Source organism: Carettochelys insculpta, chromosome 2 (assembly GCF_033958435.1).
Source record: "Carettochelys insculpta isolate YL-2023 chromosome 2, ASM3395843v1, whole genome shotgun sequence".
NCBI lineage: Eukaryota > Metazoa > Chordata > Testudines > Carettochelyidae > Carettochelys > Carettochelys insculpta.
The window spans coordinates 40717045-40743369 of NC_134138.1; the positions used below are offsets into that span (position 1 = coordinate 40717045).

The window sequence follows — 26325 nt, forward strand, 5'->3', positions numbered from 1 at the left end:
CTCATGACACATACGTTAGTACTGCTTTACCTATATAGTTAAATAAAGAGGACATATAAGGGAAGCAAAATACAGTTACTCCAAATTGGGGCTCTGAAGGCTAACAACTCTGACTATCAGTAAAAAGTGTCAGAGGGGTGCAGAGTCTTCAGAAGTGCCAGAAGTCCTCTTCTAAGAAATAGCAGGTACTTTGTGTAATTTTGATTCAAGAGTGCCTAGGCACCTAACTCCTGTTGAAGTCAGTGGGGGGTTGATACCTTTATGCTCTTGCAATTCTCTCTGAATGAGTGGTCCCCATGAGAGGCATGCCCCCCCAACACCCAAGGGCTGTTGGGAACATTTGGAGGAGTGCACAGCAGAGAACAGGCTAGCCTCCATGGGAGGTGGGAAGCACCACCCAACCCAAGCTCTGGCCCTAGCTCTTCTTTGCCTCTGGCTCCATCCCCAGCCCCACTTTGCCCCCTGCTCCATGCCCAGTCCCAGTCCCAGTCCCAGTCCACCCCCTGCTTTGCCCCAGCCCAGCTCAGTTCTGGCCCAGGATTAGAGAAAAAAAGGCAGTCCCACCTCTAGCCCTAGCTTTCCCCTAACATAGGTCAGCTCCCAGGTTCACCTTCAGCCCAAGTTCCTCTGCTTAGTTAACTATGCAGTAATGGGGGAGGAGGAATGACAAGGAAAGAATCCATTTACTGGTAAGTGGAGGATGCAATAGAAGTTCGGGCACCACTGCTGTAGGTATCTTTCTACATCTTTAGACATCTCACAATCTTTAAAAATCTGAGGTGCCTAAAGCTCATTGAAAAAAAATCAATGATATTTAAGTCACTGCTTTTGAAAATTTTATCAAGGATTTTTAATAATCAAAAGAAATAGGGCATCACTTAATACTTGCCCCAAAGAAGGTATCTCCAGCAGCACAATGCATCATGATTCTAAATGAGGCATCAGATTAAAGCTCTGAATATTTATGGCTATTAAATATCTCAATTACTGCAAGGATAGAGGTACTAGACCAAGCAGCCTTCTTGAATTCCAGCAAGGATAACTACATTTGGACCAACTAAATTATGCTGTCAATTCAATAGGAAGCTCCAATTTCTTGGCTGGGGGTGAACTGATACCTGTACACAAATTAAAGAACTTTGGGACAAAAGGTATGCTATCAAAGTGGGGGGATTTTAGGTAATCTCAAAAAAGAAGGCTGTGTCTACACAGGCACAAATCTTCGAAAAGCCAGATTTCGAAGATTACTAATGAGGTGCTGAACTGAATATTCAGCACCTCATTAGCATTAGGACGCTTCCGGCCATGGCACTTCAAAAGCGCTGCTTTCGAAAGCGTGCAGCTACATGGGGGCCTTTTTGAAAGGACCCGCACCTTTTGAAATCCCCTTACCCTGCTCACTGATCGGCATAAGGGGATTTCGAAAGGTGCAGGGTCCTTTCGAAAAGGACCCCTGCGTAGTCGTGCCGAGCCACGCGCTTTCGAAGCACCACGGCTGGAAGCGTCCTAATGCTAATGAGGTGCTGAATATTCAATTCAGCACCTCATTAGTAATCTTCAAAATGGCCATTAGCACAGCTATTTCAAAGATTTATGTCCGTGTAGACATACCCAAAAATTACAACACAACACATCTTACATGAAGGAAATTTCAAGGTTTTCTCAGACCCAAATGAAAGATGGATGAAATAATGTTGAGATTTTAATTCAGTGGAGAATTGTGAAGACATTTATTCAACAATTAATATTACCAACACACAGAAAAAGGTCTTGAAGGTTTTGACTCCGTACACACACAAAACTGAAAATCCTGAAATTTACATTAGTCTGTGTCCTGTTGAATCCTTTCTCAGCAAAGAGAAACAAAAGTACATTGCACAGTAAGTATAGCGTAGTTACTGAGCATAATTATATGCAATATTCATTTTCTTAATTTCTAACAAAATATTTCATTTTTATAGTTACCACTTTAAAAACAATATAGTTCATAACTTCTAACCCCAGGGGATGTCTATTTGCCATAGGCAATGCTGAAGCATGTTCACCTTTTGTGTAGGGAAGGTGGTAGATGGGAGAGTTGATGTACCTCCTCAACAGTCCAATTGTCTTGCTTGTATTACAAATAAAGTTCCACTGGAATACACAGGGATGGGTCAATTTATATCAACTACCAATTCATCTGGATACCCAAACTGGACGATGACATGAAAAAGGAAGAGGGATAGAAGAAGATGACACTTGTGGCTGGGTCTGCAGCAGATCCTCACTTTTGTACAGTGTAACTAATTATTTAAATTTAAAAATTTAAATTTAAAAAAAAATTACACACAATGCTCAAATCAGCAAAAAGTTATTTCACTACAGCCACGATGTGCTTCTTCTTTTCTGACACAAATGGTGAGGATCCTGGCTTGCTGTGTTTACGGCGATTAAGTTCCCTGGAAACAGACACAAGAAAGAAAAAAGTGAGATTAATAATGTCAGCAGTAGATGTTTAAGCCCGGAATCCTAGTTTTTTTGCTTAGGGTACTATAGCAAGTGTTCTGTTGCTCCTAAAAAATCATGTATTCAGAATCAAAAATCAGCTGAGACAGTTGACATCTATTACATATTTCCATTTAAAAAAAGAACAATGACCATCTGAAAAATCTGTTAAACTAGCAAATTTATAAGAGTTCACATTTTAAGAACCTCTTGTCTATTAAGCACAGATTGATTGATCATTATGAACAGGATGATCTGCCAGGAGCAGATACTCATAGGGGGTCTTTCAGCTGGGAAACGTGGCCAGGTGTGTTTGTTACACTGTGAGCATAACAAATACTTTCAAGTCCCACCACCCCTGATTCCTGCTCCATGCACATGCTAGCCAACTTCTCTTTCCATACCCCAGGTATAGTCATGCCCAGATGCTTTTTGCTCCCCACTCCCTTCTGCTCCTAGGGACCTGCAAAGATGCTCTACAGAAGTGAAAAACTCTCACATTGATTCTGAGCCTGAGCATATCCAAGAAATCGGAAGACTCATCTCCCCAGAACAAGACGAATCTCTCTGACATGCCTACACAAAAGGGCTGGGAAGGGATGCTCTCTCTGGCTATAACCTGCTGTGTCCTTTCCCACCCTTTCAGAGGGCGTGGGAAGCAAAATAGTTTCTGCTCCTACTGGCAGCTTGGTCTTCCTTTACCACTCCACACACTCCAATGCAACCAGTCTAATACCTGACTTATTCACTTGACCAAACTGATACCAGTCACTCGTAAGTGTTGATCCATTGCTGTGGCAACAGTGCATGGGGCCTCTAGCAAAGGGACAGTGTACCTTTTAGGAAGACATGAGGAAAAGAAAAAGAAAAACTCATACTTCCGCCGCCGAGCTTCCCGCATGATGCGCTGCTGCTTGGCCTGGCTGTAGATGGCTTTGGGCAGATGACGGTGACGAGCTATGCGCTTGATTTGAGGGTGGTTCTGGAACTTCTCCTTCAGCTTTTGGTTGTAATTCATAGCGGCTCTCTCTCGTGGAGCTAGCTACAGAGGACATAAGTGTGTTATAACCAGCACAGGTTGCAATGATGTGACATTCTCTACAAACCAAACTACATGTTTAGATGGTGTAAAGGTTTTCTTCTGGCCATTCTTCTCTCTGTTATAAGCCTAAAAGTGGAAACTTGAACACTGGTAAATTTTTTTTAAGTGTTAAATTTTGTCACCACTGCTCACATGCAGACTATGGCACCATAATTTTAAGTTTCACAATAGTTAAATTACATTTACCTAAGAGCAATCTTTATTTTGCCACCTAGCGGTATCTCTCAAAGAAAAAAATTTGCCCTCTTAAAATAGGGGAAAGTGAAGACTCTGTATCAACAAACAGAAAATTATTCCTCACCCCCAGCTGGTAAAAAGCAATTGATATGAAACAAAAAATTCAAGGCCTTTTCAGTTCTTATCTACTGCAACTAGAGTTACTGCTACAGACGTGTTTTGCTATAGTCTCTCCTTACAGCATGATTATTATTTTCAGTGGGTCAGGGACATGTTCCAGGTTTACTCAGCATTTTCATCTCCTCTAATGGAATTAGTCCATTGGGAGCTGCAATATGCACATAAGAGCTGTAAATTTTAACTTGCCCACATTGCACACATGCAGTGATGTTTATTTCTCATTCTGCATTTGAACTGATATCTCAGTATAGAGAGCTCAAGAAATACAGGTGCATTAACATTCCTATGAACACTAACTTTTGCATTATGTCTGTTTAAAAAGCATAACCTGTCAACAGCTTTTTCTGAGATTACTAGCTACCCCTTTGCCTTACAGATGGCTCACAGAAAGGTTGTTTGTTAAATGAGGTTTGTGCCCTTTAATTGCTTCACGTTGCATAAGGAGAGTTGAAAAGTAGTTTTGTTTCTGTGCTCTTAAACACACTGCTTACGTAGAACTCAGTAGTTTTGTTTTCTCTGTTTCTGCTGGAAATAAGAGTTATGTATATCCTCCACTCTTGTGCATGTTGTTCCTTCCACCTTCTCTGCTCCTCCAGCCTTCACTGGCGTTAGACTAAAAACTCTTCGCTTTCTTAGGCGGTACCTACATTAGCCTTTCTTCCCTCCCCACCCAGCTCCCCCACCAAATATTTGAACTGCTGTTACAAGCAGAGGGAAATGGCAGAAAAATAAGGATAGGTTAGACGACTTCTACTGGCCACCTTTCAACTTGACTCAGTTTCATTATTCTTTAGTTACTACAACAAAGTGGTTCTCAAACTGTGGGTTGCGGGGGACCCTAAAGTGAGTCACAACTCCATTTTAATGAGGTTGTCAGGGCTGGCTTAGAGTTGCTGGGGCCCAAATCCCAAGCCCAAGGGCTTCCACCCTGGACAACACAGCAAGGTTACAGGCCCCTTGCTTGGGGCCTCTCATCCCTTCTGCCTGGGGTGGTGGGGCTCAGGCTTCACTCCTCTGGGGTCATATACTAATTTTGGTTATCAAAATGGGGGTCATGGTGCAATGAAATTTGAGAACCACCTGTAATACAGCATTCCAGGGCAGACAGCATGGGTGTGTCTATACTTGCATTCCTCTTTCGAAAGGGGTAAGCAAATGAGGTAAATTGAAATGCAAATGAGGTATACATTAAATTAAATACATTAAATAAAGGGAAGAAGGATTCTTTCGAAAATGGGCTTACTTTTGAAAGAGCAGCGTCTACACTGGCTTTCTTCTTTCGGAAGAAGCTCTTTTGAAATAAGAATATGTAAATGAGGTTCCAAATATGCAAATGTATACCTCATTTATATACCTCTTTCAAAAGAGGAATGCACGTGTAGACGCACCCCATCTGAACTGCGAATGTATGAGAACAAGCAGCGACTCTCCCCCTCACCGGACATGCTTTTCAAAACCCCAAAATCATCAAAAGTCCCAAACCCCCTTTCCCCCACCAAAAAATAAAATAAAATAAAACAAAACCTTCTCCCTTTTAGAGGTCTCCTTTAACAGAAATTCTCAGATGGAAATATTTTCATAAATACTGAAAATACACTTCACCTACAGACCCAGAGCAAAGTGTGAAATATCTTACTTCTGTGTCTTTAAATTATATTCCCATACAAACAAAAATCCTCTGATATTGACATGATAACTTGCACCTGCACATGTGGCACTCTATCATTAAAGCAGAAAATGTGTATTCAAATACCACGGAAGTAAAAATACAGTAAAATATGATTTCTACATCTTCTAACCTTTAAACAAACCCTTCTACTTACACCTGGGAGCATTTCCTAAATTTCAATTTGTGAGCAAACCAGCATCCATTACTGGCTAATTCTCCCCCCACCTCCTGAACTCAAGTTCACTCTACCGAGCCAGCCCAAATAGCTGGTTCAGATGCAATAAATCCCAGGCGCTCTAACTGTACAGCAAACTGCCAACATAATCCAAATTAAAGGGCTTTTATTTTAATTAAAATAAATGATTTTCTTTAATTGAATTTAAGAACAAAATTGCTGCTGATTTATTGTAACTTCACTGACAAAAAAGATCCTGTAAATTAATCTACGAAGCATCTCCAATGTCAGATTAAAAACTGATACAAACCGAGTAAATTATTCTAATGTCTGTTGCATTTTTTTCCCCAATTTTCATATGCCTTTTATGCACCTAGTTACATTTGGACATTTACTGTCTAATTGTAAAAGAGCAGATGATTTTATCTATAGTATGCATAGCAACCTTAGCCACATGAGTATCAAAGATAATGATGTCCAAATGGAACAAATTATCAACTTAATGACTACCAAAGATAAAGACTTACCTACTAGAGAAAACAGAAGAAACAAGCAAAAACAGAAAAAAGAAGCAAACAGACTTTCATCCTGCAAACAGCTCTACAATAGCGAAAGAAGCACCTGGACAGAATTCTATTGACTTCCATAGTACTTTTCAAAAGCAGAGAGGGCTGCCCATGCTCTGTAGACTTACAGGGCCAGGACCACAACCAGAGTTTTAAAGACTAAAACATTTCACACTAATACATTAGGATTTATATAATCCCATGGGTGAGAGACAAGTCCTACCCTAAGGCACTTAAAAATCTATGTGCATGTTCCTAAAGGCAACAGTGAGTAGACAAGTTGGGGTTTTGGCAAATACAAGGTCAATTTTCGTCAAAACAAAAACTCCTATTTGTAGAAGGAGTGTTTAACACTATCATGCAAAAGAACTCCAGTACAGGATTGCCAATTAAAAATCTTCAATCCCTAGACAGATGGGAACTGGAAATAACAGGGATAAAAACCAAAAAGGTGATATAAGGAATGAAGGAGATCAAATTTGTGCTTCTGTAGGAGTGGTTGCTGGGAACAGAGTGTGGAGTAAAAAACAAGGATACAAAACCTCTAGAAAATGGCATCTATATTGTCAGTATTGGTAAAATCTGCCCTAGAATCAATTCTACTGTTTCTTGGGCTTGGTCTACACTGAAACTGACCTGCATAGGTTGCTCAGGGCTGTGAAAAATGTCTTGCTCTGAGTGCTGTTGTTAAATTGACTTAACCCCTCATGTAGAAACAGATAGGCCTACAAAAGAATTATTTTATTGATCTAGCTACCGCCTCTTGGAGGGATGGACTGACTGCATCAAATGAAAAACCCCTTCCGTCCATATGGCAACGGCCTATAATACAGCACTACAGGTGCACAGCAGCAGTACTGTAGCTTTGTAGCTACAGTGTATACATGGCCTTAGGATGAGAGCTACAGCCCAATCATTTTCAGTGCTCTTTACACAGAACCTAGACAAGCATTTCTCTAAGGAGTCCTTAGCCAGAGCACTGCCTGGTGAAAGGGAATAACTAAGAAGCTGAAATCGTGCTCTTTGTAAATAGGACTGCACCTAAGAAGGACTTCAGCAATTCAGCTGCTATATAGCCTGCCCACAGCATGTCTTTTAGCTTAGGGAAGCTAAATGCCAAAGGCAAATATTACCAGAAAGACATTCCGGCAATTGCCTCTTACTGCAGCTCACTGTTATTTACACATATTCCCTATGCCTAATGAAACTAACTGGATGCTAAATTTACTGCTACTTATTTTGTTACCCCCAAAACTTAATTTAGATCATACTTACAAATAAGGGTTTCTCTATACCAGTGCAGCACTTCAAAAAGATGCTACCTATAACAAAGGAGACTTTTTCCTGTTGGCATAGATACTCCACCTCCCTGGGAAGCAGTAGCTATGTCAGTGGGAGAAGCCCTCCCCTTCCACTGTCAACACAGCGCTGTCTCCACTGGGAGTGAGGTCTGCCTTACTATGTTGCTCAGAAGGGTCAGTAGTTCTACCAGTGCAAGCCTGTAGCATAGACCAAGCCTGGATAACATTAACAATAAAGAAAATAGGCTAAGCACAGAGGCTGAATTGCATCAAAAACTACACACAGATAATTTTCAAGGGGCAGTCTTAGCACGCAAATGTAAAAATGAACCAAAAGACATGGAATTGATCTGAAGAAGTGGGTCTGTCCCACAAAAGCTCATCAATGAATAAATCACTGTTAGTCTTTAAAGTGCTACATTTCTGCTGCTTTGTTTTGTTGGAGTTCAGACTAACATGGCTACCTCTGTTCCTAAAAAAAAAAAAAAGAACCGACATGTTAAGCTCGAGGACTATTGCTACCAACAAGATTTTGCTTCTTTAGTTTGGCTCAGATTTACAATCACAGGTTAGGTGATGGATGGACTTAGCTAGCAGAAGCGCTTTGTAACACTGGATAAGAAAGAAACTTTGGCTCAAGATCTGTCTTCTTGCTCCCATTTCAAAGCCACCTTGTTCAGTCACAGGGAAACAACAGACATGAAGTCCCTCCTAAATGCTGAACTCAGGTCAGTGATGAAGCATGTGCATGACGAATGCAACACAAAGCCAGGGTACTCAGTAATAACCATTTTGCCTTTAACAAACTGCCAAATCATTGCAACCAATTGGTAGCCAGTAGATTTAAAAAAAAAAAATGTTTGAGACTCCACCTACCCTTCACGCCCTACAAGCTATTCCATTTTTGGAGACACCCACTTCTTATACCTATTCTTAATTTACACTGCAAACTCTGTAGGTTCAATGGACTGTCTCCTAGCACAATGAGACCTGATCCAGATTTTCTAGGGTACAAAAACCCCTTTCTGCAGAAACAAATTTGAAGCTAGAGCTATAATGCAAAGCAAACCAAGGTACATACATGGATAATGCTGCTATGTAAAGCTTACTTAGAATTTAGCAAAATGTTCTCCTTCTGTCAGGGACATTCAATGGGAATTGAATTACATAATAAACTCACATGTAATTGTTAAACAGTAAGACAAAGTGTTAGTTAAGAGGCCAAGTCACATCCCCATTTCATCACAAGCTCAAGAAATCACTCCTAAATCTACGCCATGGCATACCATACAGGACTGCCTATGTGCTAGTCTTATTTCACAGAATGGAAATTATTGATACTGAAGACCAAAAGCACACAATTATTTATACAACCTCAGTGCTCACTTGCTAATGTGGTTTGTTAAATCAAGAAGAAAGGGGTGGTAAATGCACTTTAACTCTCACTCAGCTCTTAAATCAAAAGCTTTTGTTGTTTCCATATCTCCTATAGGATAGCAACAGTAAAGAGCAACCCTAAGTGCCACCAGGCTTCTGGTTTCTCCTCACACCAACATCTTATTTTTACACTCACAAAATACAAAAAACCATTCCCAACTAAAAAGCACATTAATTGGTCAGTCTTCTGCTCTGTCTTCAGGCTATTCCCTACTTTTATAGGAGAGAGAACTAACCCTGGGCCAGTTTTGCTGCTTTTACTTATATGAGTAAAGTAAACCCTCAATTTAACAGACTAATGGTGGGAGGGTGGCGTCTGCTATCCTCAAAAATCCATTAAATGAGAAGGTTTACTGCCAACCCACCCTGGCACTCTCTCCAGCCCCAGTCCTCTCCCCCTAAAAGAAAAAGAAACCCAGCCACTCACCAGAGCTGCCACCACTAGAAGTGCCGCTGGACCCCACAGCTGCGTGACGAGCCTCAAGCTGCACGCGGCTGGAGGGACCATGGACGGAGCCACCACACGGACTTCCCAGCAGGGTGCCAGGGTGCAGGAGTGCCAATCTGCCCATGTAGACTCCCCACCCCTGAGGAGCAGATGGCAGCTTCTGCAGGCTGAGACTTACGCTGCTGCAATTATTTTTGAGGGATGGGGGAGAGGTGATTTTATGGACCCCAGAGGATGTCCATTGTTCCCAAAGTCCGCTAAATCGGCATCTGTACAATTTAAGATTTACTGTAATCCTAGTAAGGATTCATCTTGAATGGGTTGCTGAATCCCAAGTTCAGAAGTAGTTACCAAATGCCTTAACAATTCCAAGTTTAGTAAAATTGTCAAAGCCTCGGTGCAGATTCAGTACTCTGACTTGTACAATTCAGAAAAGAAGAGCACTTCCAACATATATTTAGAGATTTCCTTATTTTATTCCATTAGTGCTGTCTTTTCCACTTTTCACTCTGATGTACATTGTTAAATACTCATTTCCTCCAAACAAAATTGAAGGCAGTCCCCTTTTAAATTCCTAACCTAATATAAAAGTGCCTAAGGTACCTAGACTAAGGTATTTGTGCACTAGAAGTCACTTGAGGTACTCCAGATTATACAATAATAGGAGACTCTGACGTACCTGAAGGGTAGATTGCAGTTATTATGAAGCCCATGGTGACTATTTAAGCTATGAAGTACTATTTAAAATTTACTTTAATGAAGCTACTGAAAATAATTCAACTTCTATTTTGAAGTGTCAATAGTGCAAAAATTGTATTTAAAAGGCCAGTCTCTCCTGTGACTAGCAACTATGTTAAGTTTAACTCTAAGCCTCCCAAAAAACATGTAGATTTAATTGTCAGTGGAGTGTAGACATGGTGTGCCTCTGGCTCCTGCAGAGGCTTTGATTTGAGAATGTTTCACTGGTTTTGTGTAATTAGAGCAATGTCAAATACATTACCAAAAGAAAAGGAACATGAATGTCAGAACTGATGAATAGTGGGGTTAGCCCAGTGCTTCAAGCAGAACTTTTCAATGAAACAAACACTCATAAGCCAAGACACAAAATAGCACCATTCAATCTCATTTCTATTAATCAAGCGTGAATGGGAACTAAAAGACTATGCACATGCCAAAGAAGAATTCTCTAAGTAGGAAAAAAAAAGTAAATCATTATTAGCAATAATAATTAGCAATAATAAAATACCAAGATAACCCAGGCCTTCCAGCACATATAAATATTAATTCAATATAATGTCTAATTTGCAAGGTGCTGGTATAGGAGAAATGGAATATTATTTACCTGCATCATTCAATAAAACCCTCCCACCAAAGAAAAATACTAAAATACTAAACAGCATTATAGTTTCTATACTGCTCATGGTTCCACTCCCTATGTGCCTATTAAGATACATCTGTGCACTGAAGTGACAAAGACCCTCAAAAACCTCAGTCATATACAAGCTGATGGGGTGAAATTCTGGTTAGCATATATCTCCACAAATGGTTACACATACATGCTACAAAAGTTGTATGACTAAGTACCCAAGTTTGATTAGAGACCTATACACATTCTCCCATTTCAGCAAAGTCCAATGCTTAGATGTCATGCTGAGAGGCACGCTGGCCAAAAACCATCTAATATAAATGGGGGGGTGGGGGAGAGAATCTGTGCAGGGTTCTTGCTGGGTCAAGGAATGTACATATACTAAGTATGTAGACCACAGCCTAAAATCTCTTAGCCAGGCTTGCTGATGCCCTTTTTCAGTATTTGGCCAAAACTGACGTATATCTGCTAAAAAACGACGTGTTTTTGGCATGCATCTATACATCACACCAGCTAGAACTCATATTTGTATTTGATCTTCAGAATTTAACCTCATCTCTCTGACTTGTATACACATGATCTTAGCCAGGAGTAATACACTGGGATAAAGAAGGTAACAGTTTCAAAAGTGACTTAGCTTCCTAAGTCCCACTGAAAGTCAATGGAGCTTACGCTTTTAAGACATTTAGGCTCTTTTGAACATTTCTCTCAAAAGTAGCTCTTATACAATCATAGAAGTGTAGGGCTGGAAGCAACCTGGACAGTCAAGTCCTCTGCACTGTAACAGGACCAATACACTTGGACCATCCTTGGCAGAGGTATGTCTAAACTCCAACAATGGGGATTCCACAGACTCCTTGGAAGCCTATTCTAGTGATTATCTTTATAGCAAAAAGTTTTTCTGAGCATCTAACCTAAATCTCTATCTCTGTAGCTTAAGCCTGTCACTTCTAGTCCTACTTTGTTCTCCATTGTCCACTGAATCAGTAACCTCTTTATAATACCCTTATATTTTGCCATTAAATTTTGAATTATTCAAATACGTATCAACTTCCGGCTGAGGTTTCTTGGTTCACATACAAAGTTACTGGGACATAATAATTCAACAGGGTATTTGTACTACTTGTTTCTACAGCACCTAGCATAAAGTAGCTAGACCACAACTAGAGCTCTTGTACACTACAGTAATAAAAATGATAAAATAGTAATCAATGTGCAGTCCTTAAATTATAAAAATGGTATAGAAAGCAGCAGATTGCATACCAAAGTACAATTCAACTATTTAAAAATAGTTCAGAATACTTAGCATTCAGTAGCAATGTTCATTACACGTAAAAGATGTTTTTGTCTGTAATTTCGTAAAACCAAAGTACCCATCTCATTAAACTCAAAGCAGCAATTCTTAAACTGTAATCCTTCACCACCAATAGTCAATAAAATGAAACTCCAGGAAACTGCAGCTAAAGATTCTGCAAAACAACCTTGTTCCAAATCACATATTCTGCTTCTGTCCATCTAACAGGGAAAATGGAATAGTCTAAATTTTGTAATAAAAATATCCCCATAATTCATATCACATCATACTCATCCTATAGGTCTAGCTGTATACTTTAGATCATTGGTTCTCAGCCAACGGTTCACAGAGGTCCTCCATGGGGTACAATCCAGATATTTGCCTGATTTTACAACAAGCTACATAAACAGCACTTGCAAACTCAGTACAAACTAAAATTTCATGCACAAAATGATTTATTTATACTGTTCTGTAATATATCAACTGCTCTTTAAGCACAGGCAATTTCATTGTAATGAGGTTGCCAAGGACAGTGTTAAGACTTACTGCGACCCAGGGCAGAATGCCCAAGCCCTGCTGCATGGGGTTAACAAAGCTTAATTCATAAGTAACATGAAACTTGGGCTATGCAAGACAAATGAGAGTGCTGAAATGGGTACAGTAATCTGAAAGGCTGAGAACTACCAATTTAGATACTCAACTGTGATCACTAAATGAAACCTTTTTCTGGACAGCACCTGTTTTAGAGTCATATGGGAGATGGAGACAATAAATGTGGTGCCTTTCTCAGCATACAAACAGGGTGACCATCTGTCTCATATTAGGTGGGATGGTCCTGTATTAACGACGCTAAAAAGGCACCCCGACTTATTTTTTAAAAGGGACTAATTGTCACATTTTAGGCCCTTGGGGGGTGGGGACAGGAGTGCCTGAGGCCACCACTTCCCCAAGGCTTAAATTGATGCAGCCAGGAGGAGCTGCCCCTGCCCCCCATATCGCCTTGTCCTCTATTTGCAGGAGAGAGAGATGGTTACCCTATGTAAAAATGATGAATGAAGTAAATGGATTTTGTCTCACGCTGGTATGCCAGATGTGAGAGGGTGTATCTGTATTGTGTATGAGCAAACAAAGGGATAAACCAACTACTTTTAGTGTTATATTGCTGTCAATTGAGCCCCTTGCACACAAAAATCAACAGCAATAGAAATCATAATGGACATCATACAGTATTTAGAACTGGAAGTGTTTAAAACTCCCTATAAATACAGCCAAATCACAGACCCAAATGACTACTGAACAAGTGTAAATATAGAAAAAATTGACCAGCCTTTTACAGAAATTTAATACCAATGATAAATGTTTATAGGCTATACATGTTTTTGCCCATCAGATTATAGTTTTAAAGATTTCTCCATCCCTGACCTTTACACAAGAAAAATGCATTGTTATGAGACACACCAGACTAACAGCTCTGCAGACAAATAGAGAATAAACAATACCAGTGCACGTATCTTCCAACTGTCCAATTGATATACTTTCCACTGAAAGGACTACTCAGAGGGAGAGGGCAGTTTCAGTCTCCATGCCCATTCAAACCTTGAACTTCGTACTAAATCTGCTCAAGAGCATACAAACTAGCATCAACCATGGCAGCAAATTTTGCCCTTTTCTATATTACACAGTTTGCATTGAGTTAACTAAAAAGCCCATCTAGTTAATCTCATATCAACCCCTAAAAGTCACACTTGAAACATTAGTTTATTACACTGAACAGAACTGATTTACACACATCTATGTCAGGGGCTCTCATGAGCTAACTGGGCAGAAATGCAGTTACACCAGAGCAAGCTGTCCAGCATATACAGGACTTATCTCACCAGGAACTAGATAAAGAGCACCAGTTTAATTCTCACAAACCAAAGAATAGCTTTTGGCAAATTATGACATTGTACTTTAATGCAATTGTCAGAATATGCCTGCAATGTTGCTATAGTCAGGCTCATCGTAGGCTATTAGCAAAACAAGGTGGGCCAGATAACTTTTACTGGATCACCTTATGCTGGTGAGAGAGAGAGACAGAATACAGTCTTTTGTCATGCCTGCCAAGGGCTGAGTTCACACCTGCGCTGGAGAGATTAAAGGCTCAAATCCTGTTCAGCTTGGAAGCTGAAGAGTATACCTTAACTATGATAAAGAAATACTTTACAGGGCAAAAATGTGTGATTCTTTAATATTATAAATAATGGAAGTATCCGTAATGGCTGCAATGAGTGAAATATTTACCCATACAAGATATATTAATTTGCATCTCTCAACATTTTCAAAAGAATTAAAAATTTGCTCATAAAAAAGTTCTGATCTTTAAAAGTTTAATACAGGTTGTGCCTATAAAATCTTGTACTCTCTCATCTTGCAACATCCATGGTTCACGGATGTTGCCAGACGAGAGAGTGGCAGCCAGTGCCCCAGGGGAGCTGGGAGCCAGAGCCCCTGCCTGCCCCTCAGCAGCGCGGGCGGCCAGGAGGCTGCCAGCAGGGTAGGGATTAGCTGCAGCCCCTGAGCCCCTGGGCTGGGGGCTGCAGTGCCAAGGGAGGGAGCCTAGGGCTGCAGCAGCTTTGGAGTGCAGGACTGCCTGGGTGCAGAAGCCCTGAACCTCTGGAAAATCTCTTGTCAAGTCCTGAACATGCCTGATAAGGGAGTTACAAGCTGTATATGAAATAATTTTTTCTTTTTTTAATTAAATTAAAGATAGTCTCAAGACAATTGATGAAGTGAACACAAATATCTTACCACGCCCAGTTTTTCAGAAGCATTAGCTTTCCACAGGCGAATGTTCATCTCATCTGAGCCACACAGAATGTACTTGTTGTCAGAGGTCCACTTGACAGTGATGACGTGCTGCATTCGCTTCGTATGATACACCTCTCTAAAAGAAGAAAAAAAAGCAGCGTTACAAAATGCTTTACAGTTGCCATCCTGATCATTCGCTGCCTTTCAAATATCACAAAGCTCCCTTTCTTCAGAAGTCCAAATATTTGTTCTACAGTAACTTTAACTGAGTAAAATATTCTCATTTAGAGGGGAATAGTCTCCAAACTGATACATGGCAATTTCCCTCATTAAATACTGCCTACAATCTACTGACAAAACACCATCTGGATAACACTTACAAATCTTAAAATAGAATACTTTAAATAGCCTTTTAAAAAAAAAAAGGGCCCTCATGTCTTCCGTAACATCTAATTAGCAGACGAATTGTTCTCTTTGGCCTACCAAAGTCACTCATACAGACATTTGCTAAGTACAAATCCCGGACAGCTATTTCTTTATAAATAGCACTTGCAATGGTAATTATTAGTATAATGTACATCCGATTGAGTAAGCTTGAGTATATGAATTGTATAGCTAAACTTAGTCTGGCACCAATACTGTGAATAAGAACCAGCTTGAAATCTAAGAGAATTAATACGAATTTGAAGATCTGTCAGTTACTATTCCCGGAAATTTTCTTCCTTTAGTCACAGAACACTAGCCTCCTCCTTTGCCCATGAGGGATTTGCAGAACAATAAGAGAAAACAGCTTAAAAAGGGTTCACACACAGGGGACCTGACCATCACTGACAAGCAGGTGAAGGATTTAGAATGGTACAGCAACCCCTCGATTTAATGGGCTAATAGGGAGAAGGGGTGTCCATTAATGTTGAAAGTCCGTGAAATCCAAATCTGTAGGACTGCAGGCCTCAGTCACTCAGGCAGCTCCTCTGGCCCTGGTGGCTCCTCTGGCCCCAGATGCTCTGGTGACTCGCTAGCATTTATTTCAGGGGGCCCACTGGTGGATAATGTCTATTATTTCCAAAGTCTGTTCAATTGGGGTCCATTAAATCAAGAGCTTACTGTAATGTTGCTTTTAAATCAATAACCATCAACTTCTGCAGACAACTGATCAAACTTTTCTTCAACAATGTGAGCAATAGTTCAAAATAAATCTGCACTGACCTTCAGAAATGCTTCAGTTTGTGTGTTTAACAAACTGAATGTTTCAGTTAATTTATGAGTGAATGCATCTAAAACAAACTTTTGTTTGGATTTCACTCAATATTTACCAAGCGAAGAAGTGGATCAATAACATTCAGAGTAATAACTTGGTTTCAGCTACATAAATTATTAAACAAAAATGTGCTATATCTCATATTTATCAATGTTCTAGTTTAATCAAGCTTCATGTTTTAACCTTTAAGCTTTGTTTTTATTATTTCCATCCATATTTGAAAATTAAACCAATAAACCAGATACAAAATAGTTAAGGGATATTAGCACTTATAGTGCCTTTTATAAGCATGGAGGTGGGGGAGGTCTAGTGATCTCAGTGGACTTCAGATCAGGCCCAAAATAGGGTGGATTGTTTAAATCATCATTTAAATCAAGTTACACACCACTTTGCTTAGCAATACAAAAATAAAAGTCAGGGAACTACAGTGGTATCTGCAACACAATTACATCATTGCAGGAAAAGTGAAGTTTTAGAGGTCAATTATCAAGAACTCTGAGGAAATAAAGAGTTGGTCTATACCCTAATAGCAGGGGTCAGCAACCCCCAGCACGGGTCCCTGGGGTGGCACATGAGCCGATTTTCATTGGCAAGTGAGGAGGGACCTCAGCATCATCCCTCCCTCCCCCATGCTGCCAGGAGCTTGCTCAAGGCCATGCTGCCTGTGGATTACCAAAACCCCAGCCAATGCTACCAACCACCACCTAAATGGGGAAGCTCTGAATCTGAATTTATAAATTAATGAAGCTGTTGTAAGTAGGACTATTAGTGACTTACAACCACTTCTGCCCTTGCCAGCTGCATATCAGAAACATCAGTAAGAGGAAAAGAAAAAACAATTTAAAAGGCTAGAGAAATTTCATCCCTTGATTCCAATTGTTTCCCACACAAAGCTAGAACACAAAATTCACAGCTCATTAAATAGGAGTCCCACTACAATATATTTTGAAAAATTAAGATGATTTAGTATTTACATGCATTCCTATGAGACTCTGTAGGCATGCATTCGGAATTAATATATTATATATATTAAGGAGAAATTTTTGAGGGGGAAAGAGATCCAAGAGATAGATTTGTGGAAAAAGAAATCACTGACCTGCTGTGACCTTTGTCTACAGGAAAAATGCGAATAGATTTATCAAAGCTGGCAGACACAAATTCTTTCCCAGTGGGAGAGTAATCCACATCAAGAACTGCGGACACATGATCCATGTGAACCATCACAGGTGACTCAAGAAAGCGCATATCAAATGTATATAAGCTATAAAAGAAATTCACTTTTTTAAGAGAAGATGCCATGCTTTAAATACCATTGCATATAAATACTCATATGAAAATATTAGTGCATTTCAGAGACCCATTTCCAAATAAATTGAATTATCAAATGCATGTTACATTGTCATAAGCTTTTGCAGTATGTGACTAATTGCACCTATTAAACTCAGCGTTTAGATCCTAAGCCCTAAAACTGTTTATTTCAAATCACACAGCTGCTAATAAATCATGGAAAGAATTGTATGACTTGATAAAAGATATAGGACATATATTAGCTGGTAGGTTTAGTTTTAATGCTTGAGTTAGGATTTCTTCTCTAGTCCTACAGGAAAAGTGGGTCTCCATTATTCCACTCCTCCCTAAGCTTGTTTTTGGGTCTCTGGCTCAACCTGCTTTATAAATCACATTGCCTTCATCACTCCACCCACTTCCAGACTCAAACATACCATCTAAAACTGTCATTTGAGTGTTTTTAAATTCCTTTTGACATATCTTCTGCCCTTTCATCCACCTTCTCTTCTCCATCACACTCCCTTCATTCGGGTTAGATCTACACTATGAACTTTGATCAGTAAAGCTACGTTACTCCGGGGTGTGAAAAAAAACCAAACCTCTGAGAGGGGCAATTAATCCAACCTAACTCCTGGCCAAAATACTTTCTATGCATGTGTGAAGTACACATTGTTATGTGCAGTAACACATGTGCAGATGTGTACCACCAGGAGAAAGAAAACAACTAGATATAATTTTTAAAAAGTTACTCTATGGATAATTGTACCATCCAGGAAAGGTTAAGCATTTTAGAACTCACAACTCGAAAAATTGAAAATAAGCATAAGAAATAAAAATTATGAAATGCATAAACCAATCAAAAAAATGAAAATAACACACTCTGAAAGAATAACATTTCAGAGAATACATGCACATTGCATGAAGTACAAAACAGTAGAAATGATATATGTAAGTGTTGGGAAGTGTATGTGTATGTGAGAAAGGTTTCTGAAGACAATCCCTGGCTTTGGAGCCTGTTATTTAAAAATAAAATTGGATTGAGATTATCTTTTCTTAATAAATAAAACTGTTTATGGGAGAAGAATTTTTCAAATAAAAATTCATTAATGACAATGAGAAGTGCACTTGGAGAATGAAATTGCCTGAGGGGAAATAAGAATGCGGCAAAAAGGGAAACCCTGGGGTTTCTCCCCAGATTGGCCTGTCTCTTTCCTTCCGTGTTTTTGAGCATATCTGTGCAAATGTAAACCTACACCCTATTATTTTTATTCGGGCAGGTATGACAAAGTCTCTAATTAGCTGGACAAAGTCGGTGTGGTAATATTTCTTAGGGGATGTCTTCTGAAAGCTGGTAACTGTTGACATAAGCATCACAGACACTGCATCAACTTACCTGCATTGATATTAACTATCTGCCTCATTTGGAGGTGGAGTTATTAAGCTGGCATAGAATGGCTGCCATGTCAGCAGGAGCAAAATTTTAGAGTAGATACTTCCATAGTTAGGTCACAGTTGCCTTGCATTACTCTAACTGTTGGGTAAACTAGGCCTCAGAGCATCATACATAAAAAGGTGAAACATACTGTTTAGGTGAAGTAATTACCACATATTCTAAGGGACAATTCAAAGTGAAGTGCATTAATAATAAATTGGTTTTATGGCTTATTACTAAAAATCTGTAACCCAGTAATCATTTTTGTCCTATGACTGCAGGAGCATTAATGGCCCAATGCACCTTGAATGGTCCCTTAGAAAACCTGTAAAACGCTGAAACTAAGCAATTTGTTTCACCTTGTATTTAGCTATGACTCTGTGAGTACCCTTCTCAGACCTGAAGAGCTCTGTGCTGCTTGAAAGTGAGTTATTTTCACCAGCTGAGTTTGGTCCAGTAAAAGGCACTACCTCATCCACTGTCTGTCTCTCTCATATTTTGGGGCCAACATGAATACAATCACTGCAAACAAGATCTAAAATAACTTTTTCTTTTTTTATAATCATCCCGCAAACCCTTGCGCTCCCTACTCCTCACCTCTACTTTTTGAGGCTGTCAATTATATGCTCTCCTCCTTGAAATCTAGCCCTATACTGGTTTCCACAATAGTATCTTCTTCATGTTCGACTTCTACCCCTAGACATTTCTTTCACCATCTGATCTGGTGCATTCTGTTCCCCAGTTCTGTGGGGTGATCTCAGGGCTCTGCCCTTGGCTCCTTTTCTCTCTCTAAACTCTTCAAATGATATCATCAAAAACACAGTTTCAAAGAATATCACAAAAGTTAAATTCACTTGAATTAAGTTCTCAATAGTTCCCTTCCCAACCAATGTAATGTGGTAACATACACTATCTCTGTGTCTACACAAGCTCCTTCCTTTCGAAAGGGGCATGCTAATGAGCAGGTTCAAAAGACGTCAATGAGGCGCTGCAACGAATATGCAGCACCTCATTAGCATAATGGCAGCCTCAGTGATTCGAAAATGCGGCTTTTCGAATTGCACGCCTCCCGTGGAGACAGGACCTTCTGAAAGGACCCCCCAGTTTTCAAAAGCCCTTCTTCCTATCTGGTGTTAGCAAGAAGAGCTTTCGAAAACTGGGGGTGGGGGTGTCCTTTCAGAAGGTCCCATCTCCACGGGCGGCGCATGATTTGAAAAGCTGCACTTTTGAATCGCCACGGCCGCCTTTAGGCTAATTAAGGTGCTGCATGTTCATTGCAGCGCCTCGTTAGCATCTTTCCAACCCACTCATTAACATGCCCCTTTCGAAATGAAGGGGATTGTGTAGACCCACCCTAAGGAAAAGACTATGGGCCACTAGGCAATTCCTTTACTCCAAGCGTCTGGGTTATGGCCACATCTTGGTATTTCTTCCTATCTACTCTTTTTTAGATCCTATCTTTCCTTTTGTCAACATGGCTAAACTTCTCTAAGCCCTCAACATTTCCCATCTTGACAACTCTGGTCCATACACATGCCTAGTTCTACCAATGATGCTCCCATAAAATTACTCCTCACTTACGTGCCTCACCACAACTGTCAAAATTGCCTTCCATCTAACCATTTTCATATGGAGTGCGCCCTGAGTAGACTCCGAAGGCCCCCCAAGACTCCCAGTTTGAATACCTACTCAAGACCCTTTTCAACCTTGTCACCCGCGAGACAGAAAACATTGATGACTAGCTAGAGCTTCAAGAAAGAAAATCAGTTTGTGGTTTAAATATGTATCTGTAGATGGATATAACACCACACCACCCTGCCCTTCCTCCCCACAGAACTCCCTTTAACAGAGCTTTTCTTGATTGTAAGTAGTGTACAACTTGGATTGTCTTCCTAAATCAATGCCCACTATTTTGATCATTCCAAATATTACTTTAATAGACACAGGAACAGCAGAAAATTAGCTGGATTCAAAGATTCTGAACAGTACCAGTAAAAATGAACACTCTTGTTACTTTGCTGCTTGAAAAAGATAACAGGAGCAGAGGCACTGCAGCTGTCAACACAAGTTTAGTTTATTCAGGAACTAAAAGAGGCAACATCTGTTACGTAGAAATTGGCTTACACCTACCCAATCACCAGGGAAAGTTACAAAAAAAAAAAAAGTGGGCAAGGAGATTTTTAAAGGCCTGCCTAGGGATTTAACCAATTAGTAAAGGCTTATCTACACAGTTATTCTGGAAGAGCTACTGTACTATAAAGTCACACCTTACCCTTAATCTAAATTAACTGTGTACCCAAGCCCTAAGAATGCTTTTTCAAATGTAAAGGACAGAACTCTTCACCGAGAGAACACCAGACACTAACATTCTAACCTGAACCAGTTCACTGGATTATTAAAATCTATAGTGCCAGCATCCAAAGGCGCTTGACTGACATTAACACAGATCATTTATTGTGACTAATATTACTCTATGATCGTCACCCTCTCCATACTTGGATAGATAGCTGGAATTAATATGATGCAGTCTTTTTTGTATTTACTGGCAACCACCATTTTTTAACTTCTTAATTCTCCCACTCACATCTGTTACTCCACCATCTAATTAACTAATGGTTGTACAATGTGTTGAAAATGTACAATAGTACACAAGAATTGTTACCCACTCTACTCTTAACCACAAATTAAAAGGAATTAACAGTGGTTACCAACTTAGTAAAGATTTGTTCACTTGTGTGATGATACAAGTGGTGAGTTGTACTGAACTGCTTAGAAGGTCTTACTTTTCCCAACACCCAAAAAAGGATAGAAAACGGCCAGTTACCAGTTCTCTGGAAAAGTATTCTCAAGAAGAGTTACTATATTATTATATTCTATCTAGAAGAAAGCACTGAGCTCTATTTTTGGACCACTAGTTCCTTGGAAAGAAAGGTATGAAGTGCACCTGGAGTGCTTCTGAGTTTGACCACTATTAGAGAGAAATGTTTTTTTCCCCACCCGACGTTAATTTCAGCCATTCCAGTGGCCAATGCCTTACAAAAATAAAGTGCTTTTAGGAGACAGGAAGAGCTGCTACAGGATAGTACTGAAACTTTTTATGAAACAAATCAAAGACAGTGGCTTTGGTTTTTTAGAAATGTTCATGCCAAAATAGCTGATTAGTACGCTGTGCTGAGACTCATGATAGCTGGCAAGCAAAACACTTTAATTGCTGGTGGCTGAATAATTGATGTTTAATTTCCAAGTGACACATATATTCACTTTTTCTTGTTGGGAGCTAAAATGGTGACACAATAGCTACTTTTTATATTTCCATTTCCTCTTCCTACAGAAAGTTACTTTCATTTTGATGATCATGCATCACTTTCAGTGCAGATAAGTTACACAAGCATATGAAGGACAAACAGACATAGTAAACATATGAACAGTAGATTTAGTCAGAGAAAGCAAGTTGGGAGTACAACAGTAGCTTGTATGTACATAGTACTACAGCGTTCCTTAGTACCACTATATTTTGTTCTTGCAAAGGTAAGGAAAAAACTATGTAGTCTCTCTCACTGACTCACAGCAAATAAGGACTGCTGCACTCGCCCCTTAAAAAGCAAAATTGTGCCTCATTTTTAGTAAAAGATAGCGTATTAATTATGGCTATTAATTCATTGGGAAAGAATGGTATGCTACTTAAAGCAAGTTTTAAATTCAACAAAATCTGTGATTCTCAAACTAGTCATATCCTTAAGTGACTCAAATACACCGCATACGGTGATTTTATAACAATACTGCAGAAAAAGGATGAACTAAGAAAATTTAGGTAAATGAACTAACAGGGCTCTTCAAAAAGTGAAATCATGCTTACTTGTGATCCTCATTAGCTGAAGTGAAAATGAAAGCTTCCATGGGGTTCCAACAGAGTGTATTTGTCCTCATGTCCAAGATAACCTGAGAAAAGTTACATCATCGTTATGAGCAATAAACATTTTCCAAACTCAGCAAACCTCCCCCTGTCTGGGAAGCAGGTAAATAATTCCATTCTTAGATGCAGAAACTGAAACAGAAGGGTGAAATGATACACCCAAGGACACAGAGCATTTCAGTGGCAGTGCAAGGATTAGGACTCAGGACTTTGTCTCAAATTCTGAGGTCTTTCCTGCAGATTATGCCGCAACTAAATTCTCTGTAGAGACATGTCATGTAGGGAGGGCTGTACACCATGTTGCCTTCTACCCAGGGAATACCATTCCTGAGCTACTTTTACCTAGCTACTTTTAAGTCACCTCCTGAAAGCCCAATTCTTCCATAATACAATTTGGAACCTTGCAATTTAACATCTACTTTTCCATTCACTGTATTTATTTCTTTAAAAGATATCTTTGAGAACTGATACAATGGGCTTGGGCTTTGTTAAGTAACCACATACTGCCTCCCGTCCTTTCTGCAAGTACTTATGCTAGCTGTTATCTGCATACTATGTCAAAAATTACTGTAGTAACCCTATTAATTCCTCAGGCCATTGATGATATCTAGTCTGCTTAAGGAAGTGCCTGGCAGTTTTTTGGGTCCTGCAATGATAATGACAGCTGGGGAATCTAAGTCATCTAATAACAGTAGCTCTGAGCTACTCTAAACAGAGGCTTGGAGGAGTTTCAACCACCCATATCAAAACAGCCATTTGCACACAGCGATTCTTCCTACTACATATTAAATAATTACACAGACATTATTAATAAGCAAGTAAATCAAACAATTTTCACAACTCAGAGAAGTCAACTCTAATCCAAACCAAAGTTCTATATTCCATCTTTCGCTATTTAATTAAACTGAAGAAAATCCATATTCTGCACTACAAAACACACTCATTTCCAAGGAAACGTACATCCAGGATTGGATCACATTGTAACATGCTTAAAAATGTGTTTCTGTACCACAGAAGGCCTATACATTAAAAAGGCACTGCAGGGATCCATATCTACAGTGGTTAAGTAACTACACTTTGTTTAGTATTTAAAAATAAATAAATAAATAAATAAATAAATAAAAATAAAAAAACCCACCAGTGGCATAACTACCACCCTTGCAAATTTACCCTTAAATCTAGAAGTCTGATTGGGCTCTTTCCCCCAACACAAAGTTTCAATTTGTAAAATACCATAAGAGTAATTGATCATGATCAGTATTCTAAATGTAAACATTGGTAAAAAGTAACCATGTGGTATTACCAGAGAATCAGAAGTGATTAAGAATTTGCTGGTTTTGAGGGACTTAGTATGAGTAGCTCCCTCGAAAAAGGAGACAGATTTGGTCAAAGTCTGAGCCTTTGCCTCTTGTTTTGAACCAGCTCTTTTCCAACTCAGTGATGTCTAATATATCGTAAGACCCTTGTTTTGCAAAGCATCACTCTACTTTTTCAATTAAAAATACCAGCTAAACAAACAATGTTAACCTACATATCTAATATTACATGTGACAGCAATGGTGGAAAATAAGTTTGTAACTGATTGACAACAGATATATTCTTGCCCCCCCCCCCCCAACTAAAATCACTTTCTTACATACTAGAAATCCTGAAATACTTCCATTTTCTTCCAAGAGACCTATGCTGCTGTTTTTTTTTTTTTTAAATACATTTATTTTGAAACAAAGAGTAAGATATACTGTTCTGTCAGGAAATTCTAGGCACACTACTGTGGATCATCACAAAAGATCTACTGAACATTCTGTATTTGTTTCCCCTCACAAAGCTCCCTCTCACAGTAATGACAGATTTCTTTTTGTAGAGACAAACTGTATAATATTCCATAAGGACTCTCAGGGTGTGTCTACACGGGCACAAATCTTTGAAATAGCCATGCTAATGGCCATTTCAAAGATGACTAATGAGGCACTGAATTGAATACTCAGCACCTCATTAGCATTAGGACGCTTCCGGTCGTGTCACTTCAAAAGTGCTGCTTTCGAAAGTGCGCAGCTGCGCGCGGCTACACGGGGGTCCTTTTTGAAAGTAAACCCATCTTCAAAAGAATCCTTCTTCCCTTTATTTAATCCTTCTTCCTTTTATTTTATTTATACCTCATTTGCATACCTCTCTTGAAAGAGGAATGCAAGCGTAGATGCACCCTACGAGATAAATTTGAATTTAAGGCAGTTAGCTGATATTACCACTTGTCTGCCTTCACTGTAAATACCAACAGCTCAATTTAGGGAGCACTAACATTAATATCATCGGTACCTGGACAGGCATAGCATCAAGCCTGAATTCAAAAGTCCTATTCAAGGTCAGTGTGGAAGTATCAGGTCTCAAAATCAAATTTATTAGCCTCCAGAGGTGGCCCGTATGTAACCCACAGAACCCTTCGGTGCTTCGCTCTGGCCACTGCTCTCCAGGTGCGCAGGAATTAGGTAATGGAAACTGTGAATTTCAAACTGGGACCAGGAAGCCTGTGAATGTGGGCTCATGTTTGTATGCGAGCCTGAGAAATGTCTCTTTCTTTGCTATTAGAGCTGTGAGCACATCTATCCATTACAAATAGCCCCTGCACAGAGCTCGTGGGTCTGTCTCTCACTTATTTTTTTTCTGCACTGCCTGCTGTAACCCGCCACACCATGTTGTGGAGTTCGTACTTGCATAAGAGGCCAAGAAACTTCTTCTCAGCGGTTTACATTTGTCCATGATCTCTCCCCTCCCTCCCTCTCCCACCCAGGCGCCATGCAGCTGGGGTCTTTCCTGTGCTCAGTCAAATCACATGGGTAGCCCCCACCCAATAAAACAACGTGCCTGCCGTTCAGTGCTGACCATGCTTGCCAGGCACCATATGTCCTGGCCTGCACATGTAATTAGGAGTCCAAGGGCGGGAAAGATTTTCGGGGGCTTGCTGCCACCGGTGGGAAGTCTCCCCTGGTGGCTAAGATATTCAGGGGGACTAATTCAATTGGCCACCCACTGAAACCCCCCCATGCCTGAGCAAAAGACCTGTGAGGCTTGCTGCCACCGGGTGGGGGAAGTGTCCCCCAGCAGCTAAGATATTCGGGGTGGGGTTGGGGAGGAAGAATTCCTTCAACATTGAACTAGCTCTGCAGCTGCAGAACACAGCCCCTTCCCCCCAAAATATTTTCAGGGGCTTGTTGCCTATTGCAGACACCTGCAGCTTCAATATTTCTGTTATAAAAATCTTTTTCCTAATATTTCCTATCTTTCTTCATGCTTTGACCCCCCAAACACACAGGGGGAGGGCCAGTTGAAAGTCCCATTTCCGTTATAAGTTCAGTGTATGAGATTTTACTTTCATTCCCCATGTTGGCAATGTCTGTGTAGTGAAGAGGGAAGACAATCTTTTTTCCCTAGACTTTTCTATCCTCTTTCTT

The 26325-nt window shown here is 39.9% G+C and overlaps 1 protein-coding gene across 1 annotated transcript in view; it reads right to left on the reverse strand.

Annotated features, from left to right (window-relative positions):
• Nucleotides 1–1711: 1711 nt before the first annotated feature.
• Nucleotides 1712–26325, reverse strand: part of DCAF13 (DDB1 and CUL4 associated factor 13) — a 50380-nt gene continuing 25766 nt past the window's right edge. Inside the window, exons 7-11 of the mRNA XM_074986816.1 lie at nucleotides 22823–22905; nucleotides 17344–17508; nucleotides 14990–15125; nucleotides 3363–3526; nucleotides 1712–2438 (exon numbers count right to left, since the gene is read on the reverse strand). Of these exons, the coding sequence (XP_074842917.1) occupies nucleotides 2351–2438; nucleotides 3363–3526; nucleotides 14990–15125; nucleotides 17344–17508; nucleotides 22823–22905 (636 nt within the window). The 3' untranslated portion in view covers nucleotides 1712–2350. The remainder of the gene's footprint in view (nucleotides 2439–3362; nucleotides 3527–14989; nucleotides 15126–17343; nucleotides 17509–22822; nucleotides 22906–26325) is intronic.